Source organism: Sitophilus oryzae, unplaced genomic scaffold (genome assembly GCF_002938485.1).
Source record: "Sitophilus oryzae breed Bouriz unplaced genomic scaffold, Soryzae_2.0 scaffold_1668_pilon_pilon, whole genome shotgun sequence".
NCBI lineage: Eukaryota > Metazoa > Arthropoda > Insecta > Coleoptera > Curculionidae > Sitophilus > Sitophilus oryzae.
In genome coordinates, this window is record NW_022146356.1 from 1,451 (window position 1) to 17,102 (window position 15,652).

The 15,652-nt window shown below is 34.0% G+C and overlaps 1 protein-coding gene across 1 annotated transcript in view; it reads left to right on the top strand.

Moving 5' to 3' along the window:
* Window positions 1–2,847: 2,847 nt before the first annotated feature.
* The window catches only part of LOC115880960 (transcription factor Sox-6), a gene marked incomplete at its 5' end in the record, with an annotated part of 158,323 nt that continues 145,518 nt past the window's right edge, over window positions 2,848–15,652 (top strand). Inside the window, 2 exon segments of the mRNA XM_030898302.1 lie at window positions 2,848–3,462; window positions 14,461–14,608. Coding sequence (XP_030754162.1) covers window positions 2,852–3,462; window positions 14,461–14,608 — 759 coding nt within the window.

Sequence of the window (15,652 nt, forward strand, 5' to 3'; positions counted from 1 at the left end):
ATGGTAACGAGAAAATGTGTTTCTTTTGACCAGACCTACTACCCCTTAAAATAGTGGCACTTATTTCTGGGACACCCTGTATATTTATATACAGAATGTCCAAGAAATAAGTGCAAGTATTTTAAGGGGTGGTAGATCTCGATTAAAGAAACATATTTTCTCTCTGCCGTTTTTCAAATAATGCCAAAATAACGGAGTTATTTTACTTTGAAAATCTACAAAAAAAATATTTTTTGCTAAAATTTTGAGAACCACTGGATCTTTTTAGGAGTTTCTTTCTTGTAAATTTAATCTACTACCTATGCTGCCATATTATCAAGAATTTATATTTTTTAACTAAAAACTAAAAAAAATACAAAATTTTTTTCAAAAAATTCCGAATTCTCAAAATTTTGTTTTCGCGAAAAGAACCTCACAGGCGTGTTTCTGGGGTTGAACTATACTCCCAGTTAAAATATTTGCACTTATTTCTGGGACACCCTGTATTCATAAATTTTAGCAAAAAAATTCTAGAAATCGCTAAAACATTTTCATAATAATAATTGAACTCTCTGTAATTGGTGTAATAGATCGGTCTTTAATTAGCTTGATTAGAAAAGTACAGTTTTAAGTATGTAGGAAGAATTATTAAAAAACGGTTATTTTCTTCATTAGTGCCACGTAAAAATGGTTGACGTGCCCAATTTATAGAAGCTAATTGCGATACGTCGAAGTAGAAACGGCGTCTAATCTCCAACCAAATTAAATAGAAAGTCGCCGTCGTTGTCGAAGTCGTTCACTGTCCTCCGTGCAGGTTGTTCACTCCCACTTCCACATTTCAATTAAGGAAGATGGAAAGTGACCACATTTTACCGTGAATAATTTTAGTAGCTAAGGAACATACAGACGGTCCTTGTCCGTAGCGATTTGCATCTCAATTTCCGATAGGACCTGGAAAATAGAGTGGTCGAGACGGTTCCCGACCACATTTAGAATTAATAATTAATAGGCAAACTCTGCGCTCCAGAGATGGTGCAAATTCAATCATATGTATTTCGTAGTGTCATCATTTTATTTCCCTTGAAATTTTTGATAAAAAAAATGTTTTCTTCTATATATAACAAAATATCTATGATTTTGACGGTGGTTATTTGTTTAAGAATATATACCTTAGTTTGTGCTTTCTATGCTATCTCTAAATATCATCTGACTTATTTCATATTATTTCTTAAAAACTGTAAGAAGTTTAGGTGTATCTTTACGATACTTCATGAAACAATACCAAAATATTTTCGAACGAGACTGTTGCTCTTGGTCATACAGAAAAAGTATAACCGAGACCAAGACCTGCTGCTCTAACCAAGACCAAAGATCAAAAGATGAAGCAAGACGGACGTTCGTCTTGAGAACAACTGTCGTCAGTTTTTTCGACATACTTCCGTTTTACGTGAAACGCAAAATTGATAGGTAAAACTTTTATGTGTAAACGCGGCTTAGAGAAATTTTAGCACGATTTCTGGGAAGCGTTTGTTGTTATTACAGAATTGGAAAATTTACGATATAGCGTAAATTGAGTGAAATTGTTTTCGTGATTCACTAAATTGAACATATTTTTTTCGTCTGAATGAATCATAAGATTTTTTTGGATATATGCTTATATAAAAAATATTCTTCTACAACGAAATTTTATTACCTAGAAACAAAAAAAAAACCGCAAATCTAGTTTTGAGAAAGGAATATTTCCCAAACCCCATAAAACAACTAACCAATGAATTAACACCCTCCAAATAACCACGCTAACCAACTCGCCAAATAACTAAACTAATCCAACCAAAAAGAGTGAAACCAATGCAATCAAATCACACTAAGCAAAAAAAATAATCCAATAAAATTAATTTTTCGGGTTTGGGAAATATTCCTTGCTCAAAACTAGATTTGCGTATTTTTCTCGGGCATTGCCCGAATTCGACTATTGAGCGTAGTATATACAAAGTTTACAGAATTCTTGTTCTGCAAACTTTGGTATATATGGGTAGTTAATTCTAAAATTTCTGTCTAAAAATAAACAGTGTCTAAAAATGTGTTTATCCGAAATCAGTTGGAATAGACTGGAAATCTTCTTTATTCTTTGTCGGCATCGTCGATAATGTCTGTACTTTTGTGACGAGTTTGCATCTTGAATAAAAATCTGTTTTTTAAAGTAAATTTTTGTTATTTTGGAGTTCTAACTGTGGACCATCCGGGCTTCCTTAGGGTCACGAAAAGTGGTAACGATCGAAAAAGTGGTCAATGAGAAAGTTGAGATAGGCATTTGGAGCGTCGTAACTCGGGCTCTATTTGAGCTAGGGGGCTGAAACTCGGAATGTATTTTTGATATTGAAGAAAAATGTGGGTCGATTTCAGCATAATCTGGGACGGGCTACAGGATGACGCCCTCGACGTTTCGAACCGATACCCCCAAATAGGCGAAATCATCAAAATTTTTCTTAATTATGGGTCGATTGGAACCAAATTTGGATCATTGGAATCATCAGACGGTAATTTTGATACAAATTTTGTGAAAGTGAAACAAATTATTTATTAATTTTTAATGTGTTAACTTTTTCAACATTTCAAAATAAATTTTTTCAAACATATCGCACATACACACAATCTTTGTATTTTATTAAGAATAGTCAGCTGATGGAGTTCGGGCTACAGGATTCGAACTAATAACCTTTAGGTTGGTAGACGAATACCTTTGAAAATTAAAATGACATTTCATGAATTATTTAATCGCTAATTTTAATTGACAAATTAGGATCGTTATTGATGCTTGTTTACTTTTACGCCGAGACCTATTAAACTAATTACGCGCTTTCTTTCCAGAAATATGTCTTCGAAGAGAAAGTCTCCGCCAACGAAACTTCACGACGGCAGCCCCAGCGACGCCCCCCCTATCCAGACGCACATGGGCAGCGGCAGCGACGGCGGGGGTCTGACCGATCTCGACGACACCAGCAGTAACAACCTGAGCGACATTTGCGAAGAAGATACCAATACCATGGTGAACCCCTCGAATACATTCTACAAATTGTCGGAATCGTCATCGCCAAGCGGTTGTGGCAGCGACATAGACGACGGATTGGACGACGATCATATCCCATCGAAGACGGCCAAGATATCTGGAGTTGCGGGTGAAAACAATTGCAACAACTCGATGATGACGTCGGTGTCGCCGTGCATATCCGCCCTGTCTCTGCACAACGAGGAGCTGGAGCGGCGGCGGAACTCGTCGGAGTGCAGTTCGCCCAATTCGGACGTTAAAACGAATTTTCACTATAACAACAATAACAATAGTTTAATGAACAACAACAGTTCCTTGCATCCGTTGAGGAGGTCGATGGATGACGTGCTGAAACGGTTGACGTCGAAGATCACGACGAACTTGGTGAAGGAGGAACGAAGACCGACGCCTTCGTCGACGCCAAATTCACATAATTCGTAAGTAATCGCTCAACATATTTAGTTTTATTTAACATGTTGACATTAACAAAGTCAAAATTCCATTCATCGATCATTTGATTTTGGCAAGATATACTATACGATTACTTACTTCCTTTCTGTCATTACTTGCTGACGAGTATTTGACACGCATCAGAAGATGGTTACGAAAAGCGTTTTCTTTCATGAGCTTTTAGCTTGAATCAGAACCTCGCAATAAGTGGAATAAATTAGTAGTTTCAATTAAACTTTATACTTTTTATTTTACGATTATTCACAATGTCTAAAAACACACTTAAAATTAATAGAATTTCCTAGCAACCGCTTGCGGTAGTCAGTTGAATCCATACACTGAGAGAAAAAACGTTGTAAAATCAAAAATAATGCTAATGAATCAAATAAAATCAAACATGTTTTGGCCTCATTAATGGTCATAATTGAAATAATAAGATGTCTATTGATTTTATGCATATACTCGTATATAAAACATACATGATCATTGTCATTGTTAGTAGTATATCAGATTTAGAATAAAAATGCTGCCTATTTGATTTAAAGAAATATACATTTGTTTATTAGTGTTTTCCTTTTGTTTTTCAAATACATTCCTTTTATTTCAAGCTTTTCTCTTTATATTTTCAAATGCAATGCTTAATGATTTATTAATATGTCACTTTGTTTAAAACTTGAGTTGATTTTAATCGAATAGGATCAGTACTAACAATTTAAATGAAATAAATATCAAATTCATTAGGAAAATAAATTTATTTCGGAATTAATCTTTTGGTGATAAGTAGGTAAATACAATTGTATTGAATGTCTTCCAAAATAAAAAATAAAAATAATAGATATAAGGAAGGGTATCCTGGTGAATTTTGTCTAGTGACGAATGGTTTTTGTAATATCCTGGAATTGATCTGTCTTTATTAGATTCCTTCAAAGGTCACAGAGATTCTAAAAAAGAAAGCAACGTTTAGTTAAATATATGATATACTTTTCTCCATCTTAAAACTGGAGTTAACCTGAAACAGAAATGTTTATATACAGGGTATACAGGATTTGCAGGTTTTCTGAATCGTATAATTGCAAAAAACAGTATTTTTGAGGTTCCTAACGCCACTGTAGATGAGAAAAACCGCGCTATGTTGAATTTAAAAAGTGGTGTTCTTAAATTTCTTGAAAAAAAAATTCTTCATTCTTTCACGAAAAGATATTGTCGTTGGGTAATATATTAAATTTACCACCCTGTACAAATTTCTGTTCTGTACAGGATGAGGCAACGATAGAGTAAAGTCCATTATCTCAATAATTGTTTGGAGGTTTACAGATAAATGTTAAATACAAAAGTTATAGGGAAGGTTAAGATACACGTTTTAAATTATTGTAGAATATATTTGTATTGTCTATTTTTTTGTATTATTGTATATTTTTTTGTATTGTATATTATTTGTATTGTTATATTGTAGAATATACTGGATGCTTCATAAAGTAAAAAAAAATAAGGAAGGTTGGAAAAAATATATTTTTTATTTATTTATTAATATCTCTGATATTATCGAAATATATTTACTCATATATAATATATTATGTAAAGTGGTCCAAAAGGAAGCCAAAAATGCAATAATATACAGGGTCTTCTATTTAAAAAAAACATACCGATCCACTTACACATTTTTGAGCCACCCTATAGAAGTTGAAATATTTTCCTGAAATACATCCTCGTACAAACTTTAGGTTTGAACTTAAACAAAATTGTGAAGTTTATTATTCTAGGAGCTACAGATGCCCGACGCACTGCTGCCGGACCCTGTATATTATAAAAAAAACATTATTAGATAAAAAAGTTATAGAATTTTACGTAGAATTTAAAAAATGAAATAAAAAATAGGGTGTTGCATTTAACAAGTTATATCCACAACACTTTTTTGAAGCACTCTGTATATTCTACAATAATTTTAAAATGTGTATCCTAACCCTCCCTATCACTTTTATATTTAACTTTTTTGTAAATCTCAAAACAAAGGAGATATTGACCTTACTCTATCGTTGACTCACCCTGTACATTCTGTAATGTTCATCAATATATTTTTTTACCTTTTATAAGTTCCACCTTTTTAACAATTTTGCTAGCTTGACTTCGTATTCCTTTACATCGGAATTTTCATCATCTAGTGAAATATTACTTTGCAAATTTGAATTGTTGAATTCGTCCAGCGTTAAATTCAAAATCACAATTCAAGAAAACCTTTGGCCGCCATAATGCTACTGAAATAATATTAACGTTTGATCTTTCTAAACAACTACTTAAACAACACATTACCTGTAAACGACACAATTCTCCTTTTTGTCACTAACAACTGTCATATACAATAAATATCATTGTACTATTCAAAATCATGGAACGCGATAAAAATCATACAACAAGGTGTGGCTTAATCGGGCTTATCCCGTCAATACCGCCAAACACCATCTTTCGATGTCCACCTCAAATGCATGACTTTCTATTGGCCAATATTAATCACGTGCCTAACAGAAATATTAGCAATTCTTATAGAAATAAAATACTCTCGTGCTTAAAATAAAGTTATTATAAGGATGTCTTATTGGAATAAATAGACAAGCAACACTTTTCAAAAATAATAAGGCAATGCCAGTTTATTTTAAACGTAGTTCTTTTGAAATATATAGAGTAATAATTAGTTTAAAAGGACTAAATATTAGATATCCGATAAAACAGTATTCACTTTATTTCGAATGCTTTAATTTTTATTAGGTATATAAAACAATATTATATTATCAGCAATCAATTAAAACAAATAATTAGGTAAATCGAATTCCATACAACGAGTTAATTATTTTAACGTGATTTATTGTGCATTTTAAAATGCATTTTTTTTTCTGAGTGTAGAGAGCCTAATTGTAGTTAGAAGAGCCTAATATCTAGCTTATAAAACATTAAACTTTTGATTTCTAACTACAATTTCTCTTGACGGTTGACAATCAATGGCCAAAATGACATTCCTCGCAAATTTTGAAGCAAAATTAGTGGAAAAGTTAAAAGTTTGTTAACTTTTTCTACTAATTGAAAATTACTACCAATAATTTTGACGTTCTAAATGCTTAGATTGACATTAGTGGAACAAACTTCTATGCTAATTAAAACCACTAATATATTCCACTAATTACGAAGTTTTGAATGAAGCTTTACTGTGACTTGAAAACCCGATACGTGATGTTTTCTCCCTTCCGCATTTCGGACATTCAAAAATTTCATTACTTTGTTGCCTCTTTACTGTTTTGTTGTCGTTGTTAACTGAATTTACAATTCTTCCTCATTGCGTTCTATTGTGCGCTGCTTCCTCCCATTGATTCTGTTGTTCTGTTGTTGCTTATCCCCTTTAAGATTTCACGGAAAATATCCTTGTACCTTTTGACTTTTGAGTTGTTCACCCGGTTTCCTCTTACCGTCGACAAACTCACCGTAAAAAAGAGATTTTCTTGCATCCTGCATACGTGACCAGCCCATCTTAAGCGGGATTTAGTAATCCTGCCTTCGGCGCTCTCGCAACTAGCTTTTTCAAAGACTGATACGTTTCAGATATGATGATACCTTTTGATTCTTAACAGTCTCTGTTGCAACATGTTTAATGCGTTCATGTGCCTTTTCAGAAATCCAACTGCCGCCGAGGCCATTGAATTCCGCTACATATTCCAATAATTCTTCTCTGATTTTTATAGTATTGTTGTGATTTTCCGTGGGAGTACACATCATTTTAGCATACGATCAGGGCATTCAATCTCGGACGAAATTTCCAATCCCGGGATCTTTTATGTGATCCTGGGATTTAGAAAAAAAAACCTTGTTAGAGTTACCTTGAAATATTTTCCCTGTGAAAAATCATATTTCATTGAAAACCCTTTATATTTTAACTAGCGTGTACCAGCGACTTCGTTTGCGTCGAATTAATCATTTGTAATGGTGATGATAAAGCAAAGCAAGAATTTCCATTAACATACAAATATGGCGATATTATTATATAACTTGGTAATATTTGAGGGATAGTTTCATCTCGTTGGAATTTGATTTTCGAAAAATCTGTTTGCCAAAAATAAGCATTTTTCGCCAAGCAGTTTAAGCAGAAAATCGTGGTTAAGAAATTACTCAACTTTTTGGAACACCCTTATGATTTTTTCAAAATTTCAAAATATGTAAAAAATCAAATAAATTATGCTTGTCCAAGCGTTTTCCCGAAAGACTAACCGTTTTTTAAATAACAAATATTGTAATATTTGACGGGCGTTTTCACCCTCTTGGTATTTGAGATTCGAGAAACCCCTCCTAATCGAACCTCTACACACTTTTTTTTTCAAACCTCAAACCCACAATCAATCCGTTTACCAAAAATCAGCTTTAAATGCCAAGCAGTTTAAGCAGAATCGTGATTACTCAATGGTCATATTTTATGAAACACCCTGTATAAATTTATAAAAAATCTTTAAATATGTAAAACAACAAAATAAAATATATGTGTTTAAGAGTTTTTCCGAAAAACTCACCGGTTTTTAAATAAAAAATATTTTAATATTTGAGGGATAGTTTCACCCCCTTAGAATTCGAGTTTCAAAAATCCCTTCTTATCGAACCTCTACACCCTAAAGTCAATCTGTTTTTCAACAATCAGCTTTTTACGTCAAGCGCTTTAAGCAGGATCGTGATTAATCAATGACCAGATTTTTCGAAACACCCTGTATACATTTTTTAAAAAATCTTAAAATATGTAAAAAAACAAAATAAAATATACGTGTTTAAGCGTTTTTTCGGGAACTTGGTCGTTTTTTAAATAAAAAATATTGTAATATTTGAAGGGTGGTTTCACCCCCTTGTAACTGGAATTTCGAAAAATCCCTTCTTATCGAACCTCTACACCCTAGAATCAACTTGTATGCCAAAATTGAGCTTCTTACGTTGAGTGGTTTGAGCAGGATCGTGATTAATCAATATGTCAGTCACTTAAGGATTTTATATATTAGTATAGATAAGAAAAAAAACCTTAACACTAACCCAATAAGTAATTTTTATAACATATTTATTTATTTGAGTAGTTTAAAAACATGAGCGCTCTAACTAATACAGCAATATTACGTATGTTTCGATAAAATATTATATAATTCATTGGCAATAGTTTCGAAGAAATCTTTTTTATTCTTTTTTATTTATAAAGTATAGAAGGGAGAGGAAGAGGTTAACAAATAAAAATTTCGTTATTCCAAAACCACAAAACGGCATGTTATTTTTTCGTCCCTCGTAAATCTTGCACTGGTCGGTCATTTTTTTAGTGTTGCAGATCTAACTCTAGTCTTGATTTTGTTCTTTCGTCAAGACCTCAAGAGCACGACTAGTCTCTTCCATCACTATCTATGGTATAATTTTATTACTTTATTATCCTGAAAACAAAGTTTTTGATGTTAAAATGCACAATACACTTGTCTTCATCGCTTCTTCTTTTATCATTATATTTTTTTCGGAAGGTGCCCGGTGGCGTAGAGGTACAGGCTCTCGTCTACCAATCTCAAGGTAGTGGGTTCGAATCCCACACCCGGCATTTCACCAGTCGACTATTTTTATTAAAATAAAAATAGTTTGGGTACCTAGGTCGACTCAGCTTTAAATCTTTAAATGAGTACTTGGGATTCACAATCCTGAGGTAATAATAGGCGGTTGAAGCGTAGTGCTAGCCACATTACCTTCCTTGTATACCGAACGGCTCTAGTATGGCAAGCCAGTACCTTGCTACTCCCAAGGCGTCAAACGCCATATACGGGAGCTATTATTTATTATATTTTTTCGGTGCAGGGAGTTCAGTCCAAAAAGCTACATTATTTTCCTCCTAGGCGCATGTTGAACATCTAAGATATCCGCCAACCTAACTTTTTAAGAAAGTTTTTGATGTCACTTGTTTTTGATGTATTAATTTACCAATGTAAGTCGGCTTTCACCTGGATGGACTCTCTGATCCACGAGATCCTTGCAATAGCATAGTATGGAGATGTTTATTGAGTTTATAATTTCTGGTTAGTTTTCCAGTCCAAGATCAAAGACTTTTTTTGAATGTTTCCAAAAATGTCGTGTTTTTTAAACCCATTCATTTTAGCATCGTCATTTTGAAAAATTATGCAATTATAACAGGTTTAGAATTTAAGTGTAATCGAAAGATACCCATTCCATCATAAACATTAAACGAAGTTAAAAAATTTATGACCTATAACAAAAAACAGATTGGATAGAACATCGATTAAAAAGTTAAAGCCTAAAGGAGAAACAAAAAACAAAGTTGCATCGAGTATAATTTAAAAAAGCCCGAATTACATTTTCTTTGATCAAAATCCAATTTATGTGGATAGTGTTTAAAATCAAACCGTTCTCTCAAGACGTCGCCTATCAACTTCATATTAAAAATCCAAATTATATCCCATATGATTAGTATTTCCAGCGAAAACTTTTGACGTTATTAGACTATAAAATTTTGAATTATGTAAAATCGGCGAGATGCGGGGACGGTCTATAAAGGCACGAAGTAATTTTTATTACTAAGCAGATTTCCTCAAAGCAATCAAATATTGTGGCATAATTTAAATATGCATCTTCTTTTTCCCGCTGCACCGACGACTTTTAATGTCACGATGCAGTTTAATCTTGAAATCTCATTTTTATGAAGCTATATACGGTGTATATTTTATGTTTTGCTACGCGTTCGTTTTATAAGGTTCTTGGTAACGAATGCATCTGTCTGTCCTTTTCCGTGAGAACTGAAACGTGGATAGAGTGAATCGCTACGAAATGGGTATTCGCGGAATCTGGAAGTACCTTTCACAAAATCATCGTTCAGAAGAAGTACCTATTGGAATAATGTGATTTTTCTCTGCACGAATTACTGCTATTATAAATCAAATGTTAGAATAAAACACTATATTGTGCCACTAGGTTATTTCAGTGTAATATATTTAGTTAAAAACTAAGAAAGATTTATCTTAATAGATAATAGAGCATAGAATGTTTAGGAGGGGAGTTAACCACCGCGACCTTACAGATCTATTGTGTGTTCTCCTTTCTTGAGTTATAACACATCATACAGGGCTTTAACAAAAGCCGGTATCTGAGACGGCTCAACGGAGACCAGTTCTCCATCCTCGACATCAGCCGCACCAAAGTTCATGGCACGAACGGTCGTCGTCTCGGCACACTCAGTGATAAGGTGTTCTGGTGTTTCCCCATTTTCCCCACAGAATCTGCAATTGCCGTTGTTTCTCAGCTTCAGCCTACTGAGGTGTTCGTTGAAGAGACAGTGTCCTGTTAGAAACCCCGTGACAATAGGAAGATTATTTTTACTTAAATGAATGGAAATTTTTCGATTGTCTTAGACTATTGGAGGACACACATTCCATGTTACGGATGGAGTCTTCCAGGATCTTCAGTTCTGCTTTCAGTTGGTTCCCGCTTGGGAAACAGTACGGTTCTGGTCCAGTTAGTGGAGCGTTGGTTCCTTTTCTGTCTAGATCATTTGCTTTTCATTGCCTTCTATCCCTTGGTGAGCGGGCACCCAAAGTAGTAGGACTTTATTTTCTTTGCTTAATTTGTTGAGCTTCTCTAGGCATTCTTTGACCAACTTCGAATTGATGGTTACTGAGTCGATCGCGTTTAGTGCTGCTTGACTATCGGATATGATGGCTATTTCCTGTTTCCGGTAGTTGCTGTCTAAGATAAATTGTACGCATCTTTCGATAGCATAGATTTCTGCCTGAAGGATGCTTGGGGAGGTGCCCATTGATTCGAAGTATTTAGTTTTTGGCCCAAATACTCCTATCCTTGTCCCTGCTTTGATTTTGGAAGCGTCAGTAATCAGTATACCACGTTATGGTATGGTCTTTTACATACTGACTTGCAAACGTTTCTTCCTTCCAATCCTTTTTATTATTTAATACTACAGTGAGGTGTTTCTCAAAATTGTAAATTCTTGGTATGTCATTCACTGGGAGTTGGAAAAGTGAAATTTTCTTTTTGAGGCTGAAAATTTTTCCAGTACTGTTTCCATCAATAACCATTCTAATTATTGCCAAACCTAACCTAACTACCGACGACAATGTGCAGTGGTGTTAGGTCTAGGATGACCTCTATTGAAAGACAGTATCTGAGACGGCTGTACAGAAGATAGTTCTCCTCTCCGGTATCAGTTATGCCAAAGTTTATGGTACCAATGGTTGTCGTCGCACTCAGTGATGAAGTGTTCTGGTGTTTCTGAGGTTTTTTTTCAGTCGAAGTTTGAGCAGTTAAGTTGAGGCAGTTTTCTGATGTTTTTTAGTGTCATTCCATTGATATAATGAGACTTAAAAACATGATTTTTTTAAACTCTCTCTTTGTAGCCATGGTCTCAGGTGGGGTATCTAGTGCCGAATCCAGTTGCCCCGATCGCTGCTTTATCATCTTCTATTCCACAGCTACAGGAATTTTTCTTTTTTTGTCCTGATAGCACGGTTTTCTAGTCCGTAAGATTCACTCCTGTATCTAGCTTGTAGATATAGAGGCATTATCCCAGCAACCACTTATAGTGCATCTATGGACACTGTCCCGTAGCAGGGTACATTTAATCAGCATTCTTTGCTAGATTTAGAGCGGTTTGCCAGCTAACATTTTTGGGTTGCCATCATCCTGAGTTCCCTATCGCCGGCGCCACCGTCACGCGGCATGAGGCCAGTTAGAGATCTTGCACTCTCCGTTGCATTTTTTGCTTTTGTCTGAGTCTTAGTAGACAAAGGTGCCATTTTGGTCTAGCCAGAAGCCCAGATATTTAATTTCATCCTTAATTGGCACTTGCACTCCCAGTATGTTGACCTCCAAAATCTCTGCTAGTATTGCTCTGCCAATCATTCTGCAAACACAGGTCTTTTCAGGAGCTAGTTCTAGCCCTCTGCTTTCCATCCAATGTCTTATTTTTTGTCTATCGTTATTTGCAACTCTCTTCTTCATTCATTCTTTCTCTTCCATTCTTTTAAATTCTCTAAGAAACAGGATTTAAAAGAATGAAAGTGAATTTGTATGTCTTTTTCTCTTCCAAATCTTTCTCTAATATTAAGGAATTGATTGACATTTCTGAACCCTTCATGTATATTGTCTACATATTTTACTCTTCTGTTTTTATATTATAATCTTCATGCATTATTCTTTCCTTATTTCTTATACGTAAAAAGGATTGATTAAGATTCACACATAAATTAAAATGTCCACTAATTACACTGAGTTATCTCACTAATATAAGCTCACTTAACGCTATCAATTCGCCTTGACCATAAAATGTGATCCAGTAAACTTTTTACGATTGATAAGTGACATAACTTTTTTGCAAATATCCATTATCATACTCCGCCTCGTCGCCGCGTATTTTCAAATATACACATATGTATATGTATGTACGTATGGTAATGTCCATTCATCAGTCATTGTATTTATAGATCGGCCTATCTTTCGAACGCTTAAATATAAATTTAAACGCTACCGTTTTCGAATAAGGATAAATGTTAAAGGTTAGCAGATTAGTATTTGGTATATATTCCAAGTAAAATTGCAAAAATCTAACGTAATTTTTTTATAATTTAGGATTTATTTGAAAGAGTATAGATTTTTTGATTAGAGGTGGCCATTGGGTCTGCTGCACTGCAGGCTTTTCAGATATATCATGGTCATCTTTTAATCTCTAGGTTACATTCTCAGTCCTAACCCTCCATAGTTCTTTGTCAATGGCTTACTCAAAAACTTACACTGTTTGAGGACTCATTACAGCTTTGGTAGTATTTCTGTCTTTGCTTACCAGGTCTGCCGTGAATTTTGGCGAATGTTCTACTCTCTGTAACTTTTTCGCACTCTGAACTTTCGTCTCTGCATTGGTGAACTTCTCCACCATTGTAGAGATTTGTTAGCCAACCATTGTTTTGTGGCAATTCTTATTACAGCTTTTGCAGCGCCGTAGATGAGTTCTAGGCCTATAAATGGCATTGATGAGTTTGACCATTATAACTACTTTTTTGTTTCCCTTATGACCCTCGTACACCGGTATTCAGGATAACGTAACATTGCAATGCTCACCCAATGTATTTAGAATACACCTACAATCCCACACTAGTCTAGAATTTACTTTCGAGTATCTTTGGCGCTTCTTAGCTTTAGATGGAGATGGCATCTGAACGTGTTCTTTCTTGCCTTTAAAAGAATCTAAATATATGAATTCTAATTCTAATTTTAATTCTTTATTCATGTTAAATTATCATTAAGGTTTACAATCGTCAATGTTATCAAGCAATGCAAGATACAAAGTAAAATGAAATAAATATGTCATACATATATAATACAAATAGAACATTACCGTTAAAATTTACACATTAACATTCACAAAGCACAAACACATTAAAAGATGTCTTAGCTAGAGAAATTGAAAGAAAGATACTCATCTTGCGAGTAGAACGCAATTTCACTTAAAAATGTCCTCAATTTAATTTTGAAATCCTTTTTTTTAGATGTCCGCGTTTTTTTTAGATGTACGTATATACGGAAGTATTGAAATGTTTTTGCATTAATTAGGTCATGATGCTTTGAATCCCATAATACTTGAATGTTAGATTACATTAAATTCTTCGAGGTGGCTATTGGTCTGATCTACTGCGACCTTTGCAAATCTATTGCGGTCCTCTTCTGATCCTTAGGTTAGATTCTCCAGTCCTATCCTTTTCAGAAAGTCTAGTAACTTGGAGACTGAACCCTCCATGTAGCTCTCTAGCAATGTCCTCTCATAGGTACCTATGTTTGAGTTGATGAGCGAAACTTTTATATTGCAAATTAATTTGCAGTTATGAAAAGCGGTGCCGGATCTATGAAAGGTCATGAGAAACTTTTAGGAAAACGAAAAACGCTTTGTGAATGCAAAAAAACTTTAATTTTGTCTTTCCTTTCAGGGATATTGAGTCAGCTGCTATTCAGCAGGCGATACCTGGCGACAATCCTATGGAAAAAGAACGAACTTTATCAGAACTGATACTTCAACTTCAACTAGCCAGAGAACAGTTGTTGATACAACAGCAACAACAGCAAGAAGCTAATAAGGTAAGAACATACCTATATCATATTATTATGTATATAAATATCCGATAGATCAAGTAAACTACATCAATATTTTCATTTTTTAAGAATATAAACATTTGTTATTGACATCCTATTAATATCAAGTATTTGAATGAATATTAATAAATTAACAAAGATCGGGTATTTTGAATCCAATCTCACCTATAAATAGAAGTGAATAAACAACTGAGAATTTTATATGTTTGCTCTATTTTTATAATCAGTTAAAAAAGAACACTATGCATTCATCATATGTCAGAATATATTTTTTTTATAAATAAAATAATGAGATGTTGTCTTATATCAGGTTAAAACAACAATATTTAAATGAATATTAATTTTCCAACAAGTATAGAAAACCAATTTATGAATTTTTATTTCAACTTTTACCTCCTTCATCACTTCTATAAAATGCAAAAAAAATATTCTTGTTTAATTTTAAGTGGTATTAATACATGATTATAAAAATTATACAGTTGATATTTTGACAGTCTCTTTTATCTTTTACAAATGCAGGATAATTCTAAAAATTATGTAAAACTAGAAAGGTAACACTACTATCCAAAAAACAAACATCACAAGTAATCATTATGGTGTAATCTCTCACACATATTTAGATACTCTCTTTGTGGTTGGGCCCATTGTTGTCTATGCGAAACCAAGTTAACCCTGCTAATTTTCTTATATCATGGTCCCATCTCAAGTTTGGTCCTCTAGGTCTCTTGATTTCTCGTCGGTACCATGTTGTAATATTTGTGGTCCGTCTGTCGTCTGTCGTTCTTACCAGGAGTCCTGTCCATTGCCACTTGAGGGATTTAATTCTGTGGATGACATCTATTACCTGGGTCTTTTGTCGTATCCACTCTATTCTTTTACGGTCTCTCTTGGTTATTCCCAGCATATTTCGTTCCATTGAGTGTCCTGCGACTTTCAGTTTCCTTATAATATCCTCACAATTGTTAATTAATAATATCTACTACAAATAATACATAATACCAAACCAGACTACGCAAACCCTCCTAAACA